At 45.5% G+C, this 15,633-nt stretch overlaps 1 protein-coding gene across 4 annotated transcripts in view; it reads left to right on the forward strand.

Annotated features, from left to right (window-relative positions):
- The window catches only part of EFCAB8 (EF-hand calcium binding domain 8), a 51,236-nt gene that overhangs the window by 32,650 nt on the left and 2,953 nt on the right, over positions 1 to 15,633 (forward strand). For 3 of the 4 annotated variants that reach the window (XM_081559692.1, XM_081559690.1, XM_081559689.1), the window contains exons 16-24: positions 652 to 879; positions 2,070 to 2,140; positions 3,176 to 3,380; positions 4,222 to 4,434; positions 5,391 to 5,525; positions 7,571 to 7,792; positions 8,336 to 8,473; positions 10,882 to 11,050; positions 14,610 to 14,742. In XM_081559692.1, coding sequence (XP_081415818.1) covers positions 652 to 879; positions 2,070 to 2,140; positions 3,176 to 3,380; positions 4,222 to 4,434; positions 5,391 to 5,525; positions 7,571 to 7,792; positions 8,336 to 8,473; positions 10,882 to 11,050; positions 14,610 to 14,742 — 1,514 coding nt within the window. Of the gene's footprint in view, positions 1 to 651; positions 880 to 2,069; positions 2,141 to 3,175; positions 3,381 to 4,221; positions 4,435 to 5,390; positions 5,526 to 7,570; positions 7,793 to 8,335; positions 8,474 to 10,881; positions 11,051 to 14,609; positions 14,743 to 15,174; positions 15,444 to 15,633 lie in introns of those variants that run through there. The other variant, XM_081559691.1, reaches the window with a different exon arrangement.

Genomic DNA, 15,633 nt, shown 5'->3' on the forward strand with positions numbered 1-15,633 from the left:
GGGTGGGTGGCTCTGTCTGCTGCAATGTGGCCTTGGAGGTGGGAGGCCAGAGCTTACCTCTTCGGGTTTCCCTCTTGTTCTGGCTCCTGGCACCACCACTCCTCATACCTTAGGGCAGCTCAATGTCCTTAAACAGTTTAAAAAAAAAAATCCCCCTTATCCAGCTTTTCTAGATGTTCTCAATGGGAACGATAGTCTGAAGGAACATACCCTGTTACTGTTTTCACTGTCACAGTCGTGATGTTACTTTAGGTGGGGTGACCTATCTTTACCCAACATTTCCCTGCTTAGGGGGTCGTTAGTGTATTTCCTGTTGTTTTTTCCTATCCTCCATGGTTAATGCTTTTTCAGTAAGTGTCTTTTCTGGATTAGATATGATTTTCTCTGGAAAGATTCTGATAAATTTCATTTCAGAGTTAAAGGGGATTTCACCAAAGCGGTTCCTTCTAAAAGAACTGTGCCACTTTGCACAGGGCAGAGGAAGGCCTGTTTTCAAGAGTGGGTTGTCCTGCAGCAGGAGGGCCCAGAGTGCCTGTCTTCTCGGTACACTGAGTGGTGGCTGGGCTACCCGCAGTCATGCCAGCTGGCAGCTGCCCTTCAGAGTGGGAGCCTTCCCCACCCCAGGAGCCCCGGCTGTGTGCTCCCCCACAGGTGGTGAGCGGCTGTCTGAGCGGCATGGTGAGTGTGTGGGAGGTCGTGACGGGCAGGAGGCTGATGGAGTTCTCAGTGACTTGTGACCAGCAAGTGGAGCTGACCGCCATGTCCCTGGATGAGTCAGAGGGGTGCCTGCTCACGGGTCTGCGTGACGGCACCGTGAAGATGTGGAACTACAGTGTTGGTGAATGCCTGCTGACCTTCCCCAGCGCGGACCAGTTAGAGGTCAGTCTGGCTCATCAGCTGGGGCCTGGGGGCCCCTCACAACTCATGTGACCCCAGGACGTGCTATTTTTCATATCTCCCTGAAAGGCTATGCACACAGACTCTCTGGCTTTGTGCCTCTCTGAGCCTTTGTGCATAAAATGAAGATAGTTGAGACTTCCCTGAAGGTCCAGTGGTTAAGACTTCACCTTCCATTGCAAGGGGTGAGGGTTTGATCCCTGGTTGGGGAGCTAAGATCCCACATGCCTTGAGGCCAAAAAAAAGCAACACATAAAACAGAAGCAATATTGTAACAAGTTCAATAAGGACAAAAAAATGGTCTACGTAAACAAAAACCTTAAAATAAATAACATGAAGATAGATGATAGGGCCTGTCCTCCACAGACATTCTTCAGATGTCAGCTACTCTTGCTCCTTTAGTGTGTTAGCACTTCTCATCTTATATCTTGGGAGGGTTTTCCCAGGTGGCTCAGTGGTAAGGAATCCACCCGCCAATGCAGGAGACTCAGGAGACGTGGGTTCGATCCCTGGGTCAGGAAGATCCCCTGAGATAGAAAATGGCAAACTGCTCCAGTATTTTTGCTTGGGGAATTTCACGGACAGAGGAGCCTGGTGGGCTGTAGTCCATGGCGTCGCAAAGAGACACGACTGAGCACACAGGCACCCTACATCTTAGGGCTTTGGGTGGCATTGTTGGCAGTGGGTCATGTGATTCAGAGTCACCCATACCCCTATTTGGGAGATGGCTGCCAGGGTTGTGAGGAAGGTCTGTGGGTGTGGCAAAGTGCAAGGCCAGCAGTTCCTCTTTGGGACTTGAGCCTATTACAAACTTGTGACACAGTTCTTTAAGAAACTCAGAAGGAGCACTTGACCAAGAAGCCAGGGTTTAGAGACTGGTCCAAATCCTATGACTCAGTTGTTTGACCTTAGCCAGGTCACTTGTTGGCTTCCCTCCTGTCCCCTATAAGATGGACATGGACACTTACCCAATCTGCCACCTCCAAGTCCATCACATGGATAATGGGATGTGAGAGCACTCTGAAAAAAAGTATGGTGGTTTCACCGCTAGGGAAGTCTCATCATCATGGAGAGTTTGGATTTCTTGCTTGGTATGGTTAGGAAGACATTTGGAGCCTGTGGCCATTTTCTCTGAGGTACCTTAGAGTTCTGTTTCCTTTCATCTTCAATAGATTAGTGGGATTGTCCACATGAACAAAGTCTTCTACACGACTGGATGGAGTAAGAGAATCACTTATTACACGTGAGTAGCCAGGGTACAGGGCTTCCCTGATTTGACTCAGACAGTAAAGAATCTGCCTGCAATGTAGGAGACCTGAGTTCGATCCCTTGGACAGGAAGATCCTCTGGAGAAGGAAATGGCAACCCACTCCAGTAGTCTTGCCTGGAGAATTCCATGGACAGAGGAGCCTGGCTGGCTACAGTCCATAGGGTTGCAAAGAGTCGGACACAACTGAACGAGGAAATCACCACCACCGACCAGGGTGCACATGGGAGGTGAGGGCAGCTGACTCTTCTCTCTTTACTAAAGATGGGTTCCTCCATCCCTAACTTTGCTGACAGTTGGAACACCAAGCAGGAAGTTAGTGCAGGGTGAGGTTTACTGCTTTGTCCTCTCATCTATCCACTTATTCATCACCCCATGAGGCCAATAGGCTTTGTACTAGGTGCTGGGAATGGATATAAGCAAGAATATGAAGTCACCATCCTCCTGGAACTCAGACACTAATCAAATAATTTATAATGATAGTCTGCTCAGTGCTATGAAAAAAAAATACAGGTTTCTGTTGGGAGGGGACGAAATCTGATCTAGTGTCAGGGGCCATCAGAAAAGGGTCATCTGAGATGTCATGGGTGGAGTGGGATCTGAAGAGTGAGCAGGGAGGTCTTAGTGAAGCAGTTAGGGGCTGGGGGCAGGAACGACATTATAGGCAGAGGAATAGCCTATAGTGTAAAATAGTGTAGGGTCCCTCTTCAGAGAGCCTTTCTAGGGTCGTGGTTTCCCCTTCTTTCAGCCTGAGTTCTTACTCAGGTGTCTGAATGGGGCAAATCTGTAAGATTAGTGTATGTGAAGCCCCTAGGACCGGGCCTTTACAGCAGGCACATAGCAGATGCTCAGTTATTGCAGTCAGCAGGGCAGAGCTCCAACTCTGCTCTACGCCTCCTCTGGAGGCGTCCTCCTCTGGGTCAGTGCTTGGAATCCTAGAGGCTTAGATGTTCTCCCAGGATACCAATAAGGCTGAGCGCTCCACCCTCCTGCCTCCGGGCACATGCGCAGGTTCCACAAGATCAAGCCAGTGCTCTTATGCTACCACTGGCAGACCTTCCACACGGAGGATGTCCTGAGCATGGCCAAGTACCAGAACCAGTTCATTGCCACCTCCTCCTACAACGGGGACATCCTGTTCTGGAACATCGGCACCTCCAGGCCTATCCTCAAGTTCAACGCCTCTCAGAGCCCCTTGCCCTTGCTGCCCAAGAAGGTATGGTCAGCAGAAGCACGTTGTCCTCTTCCTGCTTTCTCAGCTGTGGGCCAGAACCATGTAGGGCTAGGGGGTGGGTCAGGGATGCCCTGGGAGGTGGAAGGGAGTGATGGTGACTTGTTCTGAAGGAGTTTGGGAGCTAGGGAGGTAGGTGGTAGTTCTTATAATTATCCCCATTTGACGGATGAGGAAACAGGCACAGAGAGGTTAAGTATCTCTCCTGAGGTCATACAGCCATCAAGTAATAGATCCAAATCCAGGCTGTCTGACTCCAGAGCCTTGTGGCTCTAGTCCTATTCTCCCGAGGAGATTATTGTCTCCTTGAAGGTGGCTCACATTGACCCATCACTAATACAGATTACTGCTCTGGGCTCACTGGGCTCTTGGTAGGACTTGGGGAGCCCCCACAGTCTCTGAATGACTGTATCTTTGCAGATTAAAGCTGGAAGGGGCCTTTGGGGTCACCCCATCCAGTAGTTTTCCAAACTTGTTGTAGAGAGAGGCTTGGAAGCTATTACAGCAGCTTCTCCAGAATGCTTCAGCTTTTTGTCTATTTTACACTTCGGAGTTTTCCTTCAGACTAAAAACTACCTCAAAAATACTTGGAAAGCACTGTCCACTTACAGATAAGGAGATCGAGTCCTTCATGGGCTCTGTCCCTTGCCCATGGGTGCCCTCGGGACAGGCTTCTAAGCTCTGGTTCGATGCCATTAAGGGTACAGGGTTTCTGGGAAGCAAGCCCAGCACACCCAGAGGGCCCTGTGGTGTTGGCATTGGGTGGGGAGGCCTCCCTTCCCTCTGGGACGCAGCAGCACTTCATGGGGCTCCCTCCCATGCACAGGTGAAGGATGTGGACAACTGTTTGTTGGATAGCCACAGGCCCAGCAAGCCCTGTGTCGAGCAGCAGAAGTGGGCTTACAAACTGTACCCACAGCCCCCGGGCCTCAGCTCCGCGGCCACGGTTAATGCCAGACTGCGGCGGAACCTGATGTCGGCGCCTCCAGTGATGAGACACCCCAGAGACAAGGAGCCAGCAAAGCCGTTGCCCCTGAAGGTGGCCACCCCGTGTCCCAACAACCTGAGGAGGCTCCTTGGCCAGGCCTGGATGGGGTCCCTTCCGATTAGGCCCATGGCTGCCTCAGGCCTGGGCCCAGTCTCTTCCAGGAGCACGGCCAGTACAGACCTAGTGTTTGCAGGCTCGAGGGTCAAGGGTACATCTGAGGCCAAAGCCTTACTCTGTCCTTGGGCTCCCATCACCCAGGTTAAGATGAGCCACCACGCCTCCTGCCCCAGAGAATGAGCTGTGGGGGTCTGAAGCCCAGAGGCAGCCACCACTTCCCTCCTCCTCTGAGTCCTGGCCTCTGCCCCAGGTTAACCTTCCCAGGCTTGTCTGACAGCCCTGTTTTGGAGTAGGGGAGTTGGAAGGAAGAGCAGAGGGTAGCTACTCTCTCCTGCTGACCCAACATGCATTGGCCTCTGACCCTTAACCGCGAAAACCGTGATCTCCAGTGAGGGGCTTGAGGGACCAGTCAGATCGTCTCAGCACCTGCAGTCTGATTCCCATTCCGGGGAGCTGGGCTTGAATGAGGAACCCCACCTTCCCCAGACACAGAGGGCTTGTGAGGTGAGGGCAGTCTGCACCTCGACCCACACGACCTGCTGGATACATGCATGCCTGTCACTCAGGCTCTCAGACCATCCTTGAAGTGTCAGGGTTGCACAACCACATACACACCCCTTGGTCCTCACCTCTAGCCAGAGTGTCTTTCCCAGGATGAAGGAGGGGGCTTCCCCAAAAGCCAACTGCGCTCTCTGCCCTGAGAGCAGAAGCTGCCGGTAACTTAAACCAGAGATTCCCCAGCATCGGAGTGTCTTTATGCCCAGGATCCTTTGGACACCCAGCTGTATCTTTGGTGGGGGGTGACCACTCTTTCAGCATTTGCCTCTGTCTCTGTTCCCCAGAGATTGTCTCAAGCTGAACTGGGAGGCCCATTTTTTCTTTTTCCCCAGAAACCTCTCAGTGCTAGCAGCCTCAGTCAGTCAAGATTACCCCTTGGCAGACACTCAACTCTCAAAGAGACTGAAAGGAAAAAAGCAGACTTCCAGAAGAAGCTGTTGCTGCAGTCCAATGCATCGGTGGAGAAGGTTGGCCACGCTCAAGCAGGGGCTGGGTTGTGAGCCAGGGGCTGCACAGTTGGGATGCGGACTGGAGATGTGGCACCTGGGGGTCTGGGGGCCCAGCCTCGTTCTCCCAGGACCTGGAGAGGCCTGTTGGAGATGATAGCAGTGCTCAGGATCTTGGCTACAGGGCTGCCATTTGCAGGGAGTCCCCAGTCTGGGGGTCTGTCTAGGGAGGGGAGGAGTGTTTCTTCCTGGTTGGGGGCTGGACTGGGAAGGAGATGTGGCATTTTCAGAACCCACTGGTGAAATGCCCTCCTGAATTTTGCGTGACACCTGAGTGGGGATTGGGTTATCTCTGTTCTTCCTCCTGTACCTTCTCCCTTTCTGACCTTGGACACATCTCCCTTTGCTGTCACCCCTGGGTAAGGTGACCTCTAAGGCCCCTTCCAGCTTTAATCTGAAATAATAGGGTAATTCTATATGGGTCTCCTAGGTTCCTACCATGAGCTCAGTGAGAATATAGTTAATAGCTGAAGGTTGCAGCAGAGCTGCTCCATGGCCCAGTTTCTGGGACTCAAGAACAGGGGAGCAGTGTCCTGTGGGACTGGCTCCTGTGGGATGGAGCAGAGAGCTACCAGTGGCTGGACCTTCTCTCCTTCAGGTTCTAAATGTGCTTTCCTGTTTTAAAAAAATGTCTTAAAAAAACCCTCCAAAACTTAAAAAAGTAGTATTGGTTAAAAAAAATAGAAATATGTGTAAAGCAAAAAATAAAAGGTCTGTATTTCTCACTGTGTACTCCATCTCATCCCCCAACAGCAGTAGTCACAATCACTACTAACAGATTGGTTTAGCTTTGCCTTTTTTTTTTTAGGGAAGTGATGTTAAATTATATAGCTATGTGCATTTGCTGTTAAAATTTAACTATGCTATATTATGGATATGTTTTCTCATTAGTAATTTGGATTCAGCTTATTCCTTTGTTAGGTTAAAAAATTATTTTCTTAAATGGACATTTCTTTAAAAGTACATGAGTCTGCCTTTGGCCTCACACTAAGCCAGTTCTAGACATTAGCCTTGTCTTCATTTCTGCCAGTCTGGTAGGTGGAAAATAGCATTGTCTTTTGATATTTCTTTGGTTATTTGTGATGTTGAGCTTTTTGTATATTTGTTAGACATTTGCATTTCTTCAGTGGAATAAATGTATATTCATATCCTTTTCCCTTCTTTTTTGTGTTAATTTCTTGGAGCTGTCTTTATGTTCTGGAAATGAATCCTTTGCCTGTTGTGTCTTGGAAATATTTTCACCTCATCAGCCTTCATGGTGTCACACTGAGGTTTTAACTTTTTTTTTTAATTAGTTAATTAGTTTTATTTTTGGTTGCTCTGGGTCTTCATTGCTGTGCACAGGCCTTTCTCTAGATGCGGTGAGCAGAGGCTACTCTTTGTCGAGGTGCATGCGGTGAGCAGAGGCTACTCTTTGTCGAGGTGCACAGGCTTCTCATTGTGTTGGCTTCTCTTGTTGCATAGCATGGGCTCTAGGGCATGCGGCTTCAGTAGTTACGACTCATGGGGACTAGAGCGCGGGCTTGGTAGTTGTGGCACGTGGGCTGAGTTGCTCTGTGGCATGTAGAATCTTCCTGGACTAAGGATCAAACCCTGGCATTTCATTGTACAAGTATATCAAGGGGAATGAGTTTGTTTTCTACATCATTCTGAGTTGAGTACAGGTCTTTAGAAAATCTTGTTTGAGCCTTAGGACAAATTAAACTTGTATGGCTTCATTCGGTAACTGTTCATTGATATATTATGATGTGTCAGGCAGTGTCGTATGGGATAAAGTCGTAAACAAAAAAGATACAAATCCCAGTCCTTGGGGAGCTCATAGTCTGGCCAAACGTTCCTGGTCACCAACTGGGTAGGTAAGGTGGTATTCCATCACTGTTCTCACTGGGCATCTAGGAAACTGGGGGACCAGGTGGGTGTGGCTCCTTGCCCAGGCGTCTCAGCACCGTGCCACAGGTGAGCTCTGGCTCCCAGCACCCCTGAGCGGGTTTACCTCTCTCGCACAGATAATTTTCTTACAGACCAGGCCTCGCCTGCCACACTCGGCTGCCCTGCTGAGCAGCTGCATGGACGGTTACATCTATGCCTGGTCCATCCACGGGAGCGGAGGCCTACTGGGCAAGTTCCCTGTGGACTCTGTAGAAAAGGGGGACGTGGTTGTGGGTGCCATGGCCACGGATCAAAATGACTGGATTCTTGTCACAGGGGATTGCAAAGGATGCATCAAGGTGAGGAAGAACTGACATTGGAATTGAGGGGCTGGCATGAGCCAAGCTCTGGCCACCTCTTTGCCATCTGTGGTCCTTGCCTAGTCCCTACGCCCTCTGGGCACTCGTTTCACTTGTAACACAGTGGGTGGTGGGGTAGGTTACCTCAGAGCCCTCGCCTGCCCTCGTGGGCCCAGGGAAGTGAGGGTGGCCTTGGTCAGGAGGTCCCCTGCCCAGAAGCCTTCCTGTGGGTCCTGTGCTTTAGAATTCTCTTCCTGCTACTCCCTCACCCCCAGCTGTGCATCTGGTCTGTGATCAGCTGTCTCAGGAGCTGATTTTGTGCTTTGTGGTGATGTGAGGTGTGAATGTCCCGTCCTTGGGTAGGTCACACTCTCCCTGTATGCTAGCTAAAGGTCTGGCCTAGAAGATGCCGTGGTCCCCTCAGGGGTATGAGTAAGAACCAGCCCCCTGTGGTGAAGAGAAATGGTCTGGGAGGGACCCTCAGAGTGAGTAGGTGTTGGAGGGCAAGGAGTGGTGGGCTACTAATCCACGCTTTGTGCCTAGATCTGGGACATCAAGGATTACTGCACACATTCTGACAAGCAGATGAACCATCCTAGTGAGATCAACAAGTTTCGGTTCTTAATTTCTGAACAGATTCAGGTCAGCCTCCAAAACTACAGTCCCTCAGAGGAGAAAAAGGTAGGATGATTACTGGGCAATTGCTGAGAAAAGTGCCTCTGAGCCCTACCAATGAGTCGGGACCATGGTTCCCACACTGAGATTCTGAATCTTTCATGTTTTCTGTTCAAGGTTGTCTGATTGATGTGGAAAAGGTTTTCTACTCACCAGAAGTCACTGTTAACCAGTGAAACATAAGTATGCACACACCAAATACACTCATGTGCATACACATTTATACACATACACACCTAAGTGCACCTTCCATGGGCTTTGATCTTTGCAATGAAGGCCCTGAGGTCATAAATTCCTTTAAAAAATAATGAAAATATTTATGTATTTTCTTGAGTGGGTATTGCATTTGCATGTGTGCTAAGTTGCTTCAGTTGTGTCCCAGTCTTTGTGACTCTATGAATGTAGCCTGCCAGGCTTCTCTGTCCATGGGATTCTTTGGGCAAGAATACTGGAGTGGGTTGCCATGCTCTCCTGCAGGGAATCTTCTCAACCCAGGGATAGAACCCGTGTGTCTTATGTCTCCTGGCGGGTTCTTTACCAGTAAGGCCACCTTGGGAAGCCCAGATAATGCATCTAGTTCAAAAATCACTTGATATTTCCCTGATGACTAGTGAATTTGAGCACCTTTTCCTTAGTTGTCAGGAAAATGCAAATTAAAACCAAAAGGTGATATCACTGCATATCTACCAGAATGACTAAAACTGAAAGGACAGGCAATGCCAAATATTGGCAAGAATATAGGTCAACTGGTGATAAACTGTCTAATATTGGTTATGTTGATGGTTGCAAGTCTGAATATATGAAAAACCACTGAAGCCAGCACTTTAAATAGGTAAGTTGTATGTGAATTGTATTTCAGTAAGACTGTGTTTAAAAGCTATAGAAATGATAGAGCAAATATTCTTTTTTGTTTTTTTTTTAACAAATCTTTGTAGTTGTTTATTTACACATCTGGTAATTTATCCCAAGGAAGTAGTATGTAAAAGGACATAAATCTAAGGCCTTTAGTATGTACTGCCATACTGCATTCCAGAAAGTTTATATAGGTTTTCACTTTATTAGTTTGTTTTGCTTTATCCTTATCATTGACAGTATTTATCTGAGTGAGTGCCCCCTGATAGATATAGAAGGCATTCAATAAATAAATGTTTAAAGTGAAAAAAAGCCTTTTAGATGATTTTTAGATATAAATAGTTTCTTTTGATTTTATGAAAATATCTTTGCTTATATTGACATCTGTCCTTATTTTATTGGCTATATATATTTTGTGAATTACCTCTTCATGTCCTTGGTCCATTTTTCTTTTGTGGTGACCATCTTTTATAAATAATGTACAATCATCTTAAAATACATTGAAAGATATTAACTCATTGCCTGTCCTATGTATTACAAACATCCCCTCCCCCCAGTTTGTCATTTGCCTTTTAATTTATGATGAGTTTTAAATTACAACATATTTCTTGATGGTCAATTTTTCTTCCCATTGTGATATTTCCTGTTGCTTATCACTTTTTTATCAGAGATAATAATTCACAGATAATAGTCACTCATTCTTTCTCTTCAATGTTTTATGGTTTCATTAAAAAGGATTCTTTAACCCTTCTAGTATTTACTTATAAGATATAAGACAATGATTTAAGTAAGTTTCACTACTTAGTTTATCAGGAATTCCAACACTGTTGATTGAATCCTGTCCTCTATTACCACCGATTTCCTACTGTTCTTGTCATTTATCAACGTTTTAAATATATATTTGGATTGGTTTCTGAGATATTATCTTCCATTTTCTAGTTTTTATTACTGTGACGTAATATACTCGAGTATGATAAAACATGTCCTCCTTCATTAATTTTGTTTTATTTGAAAATAGTCTTGGATATTTACACTCATTTTCCAATTAAGTAGAATTTTATTCTTTCATAGTGCAATGTGATATATCACCCCATTTCTCACCCTATTCCATGCCTGATGCCCAACTAAATATCTTGAAAAAAAGACCTGGGTTCTTGTCTAGCCCCATCACTTTCTAGCTGTGTGGTTCTGGACTGGTTACTGAATGTTTCTGACTCTCACTTCTCTCCTCTCTGCAGTGGTGAGACTCATACACATCCCATAAGGTTATTCTGATGCTCAAATGAAATAATCTGTACACAGGAAGCTGGCAAGCAATACAACAATATGCAAATTTTTTTTTTTTTTTTTAATGATTTTACCGAAGGGACCAGTGAGGGCCAGAGAAGTGCTTGGATTTACCTAAGGGCACCAGAAAGTTCATGTGGGGGTATATCTAGAACTAGAACCCTGGCCCATGTCCCAGCTCCTTCCAGAAGCCTCTGCTACCTCCATCCCTGGGTGCCCTCTGACGAGCCAGTGTCTTGGGAGTTTAATTAATTCTCTTGCACTGTCCCCTGTAGGTTGAGGCTGGCAAGACCATTTCCCTGATTCCACCCCAGCTTCTGATTACCTGGAAGGCCCATTTGGATAGTGTGGCAGACATCCTATATGTGGACAGCCTCCAACTGGTTATCAGTGCTGGCCAGGACCGGGACGTCAAGGCTTGGAAACTCTCTGGTGACGCCATTGGTACGGACGGTCCTGCTGAAGCTCAGTCATGCCGCATGGCCCTTCCTGGCCCTGACCCTGTACAAGCTGGCATAAACCTCATATCCCATGGGGTGGGAGTTTCAGACCACAGCAGCTGTCTTTCCTCAAATAGTATCACAAGGTGTGAGTGTCCAATTGTCCATTCAGCAGTCTGTCCATCTGCTCAGTCACTCATCTGCTCAACACTATTTGCCTTTGTATATCATATATCAGATCATATATCTGATAAGGTACATTCCATTCTCTTTTTAAAAATAAACTTAATTCTTGAGGTGTAACATACGTAATGAAAGCACACTAACCAAAAGTGTTCTCAGCTTAGTGAATTTTCAGGAAGTAAACATATAACCATATAACCACCATTGTGTCAAGAAACAGAACATCACCAGCACTCAGGGCTCCCCTCACCTCCTGACCCCCACTGTCTCTACCTACTCCTTTCCAAAAGTAACCACTGTTCTGATTCCTAAATCCAAAGCTTATGTTAGTCTGGCTTTGAACTTTGTCTAAATGGAGTCATTTGATAGTTTCTCCTTTGTGTCTGGCTTCTTTCTCTCGAACACCATGTTTGTGCCATTCAGCCATTCATTGACTGTAGTAGCTCATTCATTCTTACTGCTGAGTGATATTCTGTTGTTGATACCATACTTTCTATCTGTGTTACTGTTGGTGAGCATTAGGGCTATTTCAGGCTATTAAAAATAAACACTGCTATGAACACCCTCATACAGGTTTTTTTTTGGACAAGTGTATGAATTTCTGTTAGATATATATTTATAATGGAATTGCTGAACCACAGAGTATACACATTGAGTCTCAGTAGATCCTGCTAAACTATCTTTCAAAGTGCTTACCAGTTTCCACTCTTTCACCAGCTGCATACGGCAACTCTTACTGTCTCATAACTTTGTAAACACTTGGTATTGTCATTGTCGTTGCATTAAATTTTAGCCGTTTTGGGGAATATGTAGTGGCATTTTACTGTGATTTTAATTTGAATCCCTGATGAGTAGTGAGGTTGAACATCTATTTATATATTTATTGATCATACATTTATTGATCAATTATATATTTTATAGTTGTCCCATGTCTCTCATTCTCTCTTCTGTTCTTTCCTTTTTTTTTTTTTTTTCTATCTCTGCATTCAAGTTTGGATATTTTCTGCTGACCTGCCTTCCAGTTCATTAATCTTGTCTCCTGTATGCAGCCTGCTATTAAATCCATCCAGATACTGTATTTTTTAGTTCTAGAACACTCATTTGATTTTTTTCTACAAATTTCAATTAATGGTTGAAATTCTGCTTCTTTCCCCCCATTCTGTTCATATTTTCCTTTATTTTATTTACACTTTTACAATAGCTGTTTTAAAGTTTTTACCTATTACCTCCAATGTCTGAATTATCTGTGAGTCTGATTCTAATGCCTATTTCTTCTTTTGATTATTGGTTTTATTTTCCTGCCTTTTCACATGTCATGTATAGAAAAACTCCAATGAAACCAAACCAAACAAAAACCCAACCCAAATCAAGCTGAGCTTTCCTGACCTTTGTAGAAAAGAAACTGTAAAGACTGAAGCCGATATGATTTTCCTCCAGTGCACTGCTCTTTCCTCTGCATAGCGCTTCTCGTCTCAATGCAGTCAGGAAGTGAGCTGGGCTGGGGCTGGACTGCAGCTTCAGGCGCCTGGTTGACTTCTGTGTTCAGTTGATTCCAGGGTAAAGCCTGCTGTGTTTGTTGTTGGCTTCTTCCTCTAGTGAGACTCTTGACTCCTAGTGAGCTCATCCTGTCTTTCTAGCCCAACCCCCAGAACTTAAGCAGTTGCAGGCCCCAATCTTCTTTCCATGTGGCAACCGCTCATTTGTCCTATGTATCTCTAAGTCTGTTTTTGTTTGTTTTGTTTTTTAGATTATATAAATGAGATCAAGAGGCATTTGTCTTTCTTTAACTTGTTTTACTTAACACAGTACTTTCTAGAGCCACCCCTGTTGTCACAAATGGCAAGATTTCTCTTTTTTTCTCACTGAGTCATATTCTCTAAGTGCTCCTGTAGGGAAAACAACTGTGCCTTTGGGATTCCACTAGACTTAATCTGTCAGGCCAGCCAGATTGGCTCTTAGAAACTCTGCTGGTTTCCCTATCTTCAGGTATCTTTCTTCTGCTAAACGGAGCCTGATTCTCACTCACCATGTGCCCATACTCAGAAAAATGCTCCCAGAGAAGAAAGCAGTTCCCAATTTTAGTTCTTCTGGGAAGGACTCTTTCCTTTCTGTAATTTTGGTTTGTCTAGCCTTCTTTGCTTCTATAGCTTTCCAGTGATTTTTTTTTTAAATACAACTTTTAAAGGTTACTTTCCATTTATAGTTATTACAAAATCTTGGCTGAATTCCCTGTGTTGGGCAGCGTACATCCTTGAGCCTGTCTTACACCCTATAGTTTATACCTCCCCATTGGTAATCACTGGTTTGTTCTCTGTATCTGTGAGTCTGCTTCTTTTTTTATTATATTCATTAGTTTGTTATATTTTTTAGATTCCACTTATAAGTGATATATTGTTTGTCTTTGACTGACTAACTTATTTCACTTAGCATATAGCCTTCAAGGTCCATTCTTGTTGCCGCAAATGGTGAAATTTTGTTCTTTCTTTATGACTGAGTAGCTTTCCATTGTATGTATTGATATACATACCACATCTTCTTAGGTTGCTTCCGTATTTTGGCAATTATAAATAAAGCTGCTATGAGCACTGGGCTGTGTTTATCTTTTTCAGTTTTTTTTGGATGTATGCCCGGGAGTGGAGTTGTTGGATTGTATGGTAGTCCTGTTTTTAGTTTTTGAGAAACCCCCATGCTGTTTTTCACAATGGCTGCACTCATTTACATCCCCACAAATGGTGTACATGGGTTCCTTTTGTTCCAAATCCTCACCAACATTCATTATTTGTGTTCTTTTTGCTGATGGCCATTCTGATTGGTGTGAGGTGATAATCTTATTCTTCTCCAATGATTTGTAAAAATATGACTTTGTAACACATCTGTTTTGTTTTTCTTAGTTAAAAAGAATTCTGCAGCATGAAAATGGCCTACAACTCACTATACTCTGCCCAGAAGTAGGGCTCATATTTCTCTATTCTTATTACCTACTTTCTACTCCAGCCCTGATCCTCCATGGACCCATTCCTAACCTCACATCTGATAGGTGGCTGATAGATGCCTGACAGTCTTGTACATTGCTATTTTATATGTGAGCCACTTAAAGCCTGACTGAGGACTATTCAGTCATTGCCATAGCACCCTCTCCATCATAGCTTATATGTGGGGCAGGATGCTTCAGGCCTGAACTCCAAGTATATCCTAGGGTCTGACTCCTCCAGATATTTGTCAAGTAGCTAGCATAATGCCTGGGATATATTGGGCATAGTCAGGTATAGGCCAGGAATAAGGGATTGCTGGCTGCCTCTTGAGGGTGGAGGGGCAGAGTGTTTAGAGGAGGGAGGGGCTGGCCAGTCCTTGCTACTGAACTGGGTCTGGTTAAATCACAGGGACATTTGGCCTGAGTGTTTGGAAAAGGCTGCAAGATACCCCAATGATTACTGATGGTGAAGTAAATACAAGCTTAAAGAAGGAGGGTGACTTCTTCGACCCCAATGAGAAGACCTTCCATCTAGAGCTGCAGTGAGTTATCACAATGTTCATTGGTCATTAGTCAACTCTGGCCTGAATCCTAGGAGGCCTCCCTTGTAGGGTAGTGCTGGGCATATTCAGGTAGGGCCTTCAGAAGGTCACAGGCATGGGAATTTCAAGCAACTTGACTCTACAGGTGGCGGCTGTGGCCTTGGAGCCTGAGCCCAGATCAGCTGCAAGATCAAGCCATGAAAACTAGAAAATATAAAACCTCAAGTCCTTAGATGGGGACCCTGCCCCAGAATCAGGCTCTAGAGGCCTCTGGTGGAAGAGCCCAGGGTTCTGGTCTTGACATGTGTGTTATTTCTCTGAGTTGGGGAAGGCAGGTTGCTTGCTACTTGTTCTTTCCTCTACAGGTTCCTCCTCCACCTGTGCTCTATCCCTATTCCTGACCAAGTCTCAGATAAATTTTTTGTTTTTCAGTCGCTAAGTCGTGTCCAGCTATTTGCGACCCCATGGACTGCAGCACACCAGGCTTCCCAGTCCTTCACTATCTTCCAGTTTGCTCAAACTCATGTCCGTTGAGTCAGTGATGCCATCCAACCATCTCATCCTCTGTCGTCCCCTTCTCTTGCCCTCCATCTTTCCCAGCATCAGGGTCTTTTCCAGTGAGTCAGCTCTTTGCATCAGGTGGCCAAAATACTGGAGCTTGAGCTTCAGTATTAGTCTTTCCAATGAATATTCAGAACTGATTTCCTTTAGAATTGACTGGTTTGCTCTCCTTGCATCCAAGGGACTCTCAAGAGTCTTCTCTCCAGCACCATAGTTTGAAAGCATCAATTCTTTGGCACTCAGCCTTCTGAGAGATGGTCCAACTCTCACATCTGTACATGACTATTAGAAAAACCATAGGGTCATTCAAAAAATATTTATTGAGGTCCT

Source organism: Giraffa tippelskirchi, chromosome 13, assembly GCF_054371585.1.
Source record: "Giraffa tippelskirchi isolate mGirTip1 chromosome 13, T2T-mGirTip1v1.2.pri, whole genome shotgun sequence".
In the NCBI taxonomy this organism is placed as follows: Eukaryota; Metazoa; Chordata; class Mammalia; order Artiodactyla; family Giraffidae; genus Giraffa; species Giraffa tippelskirchi.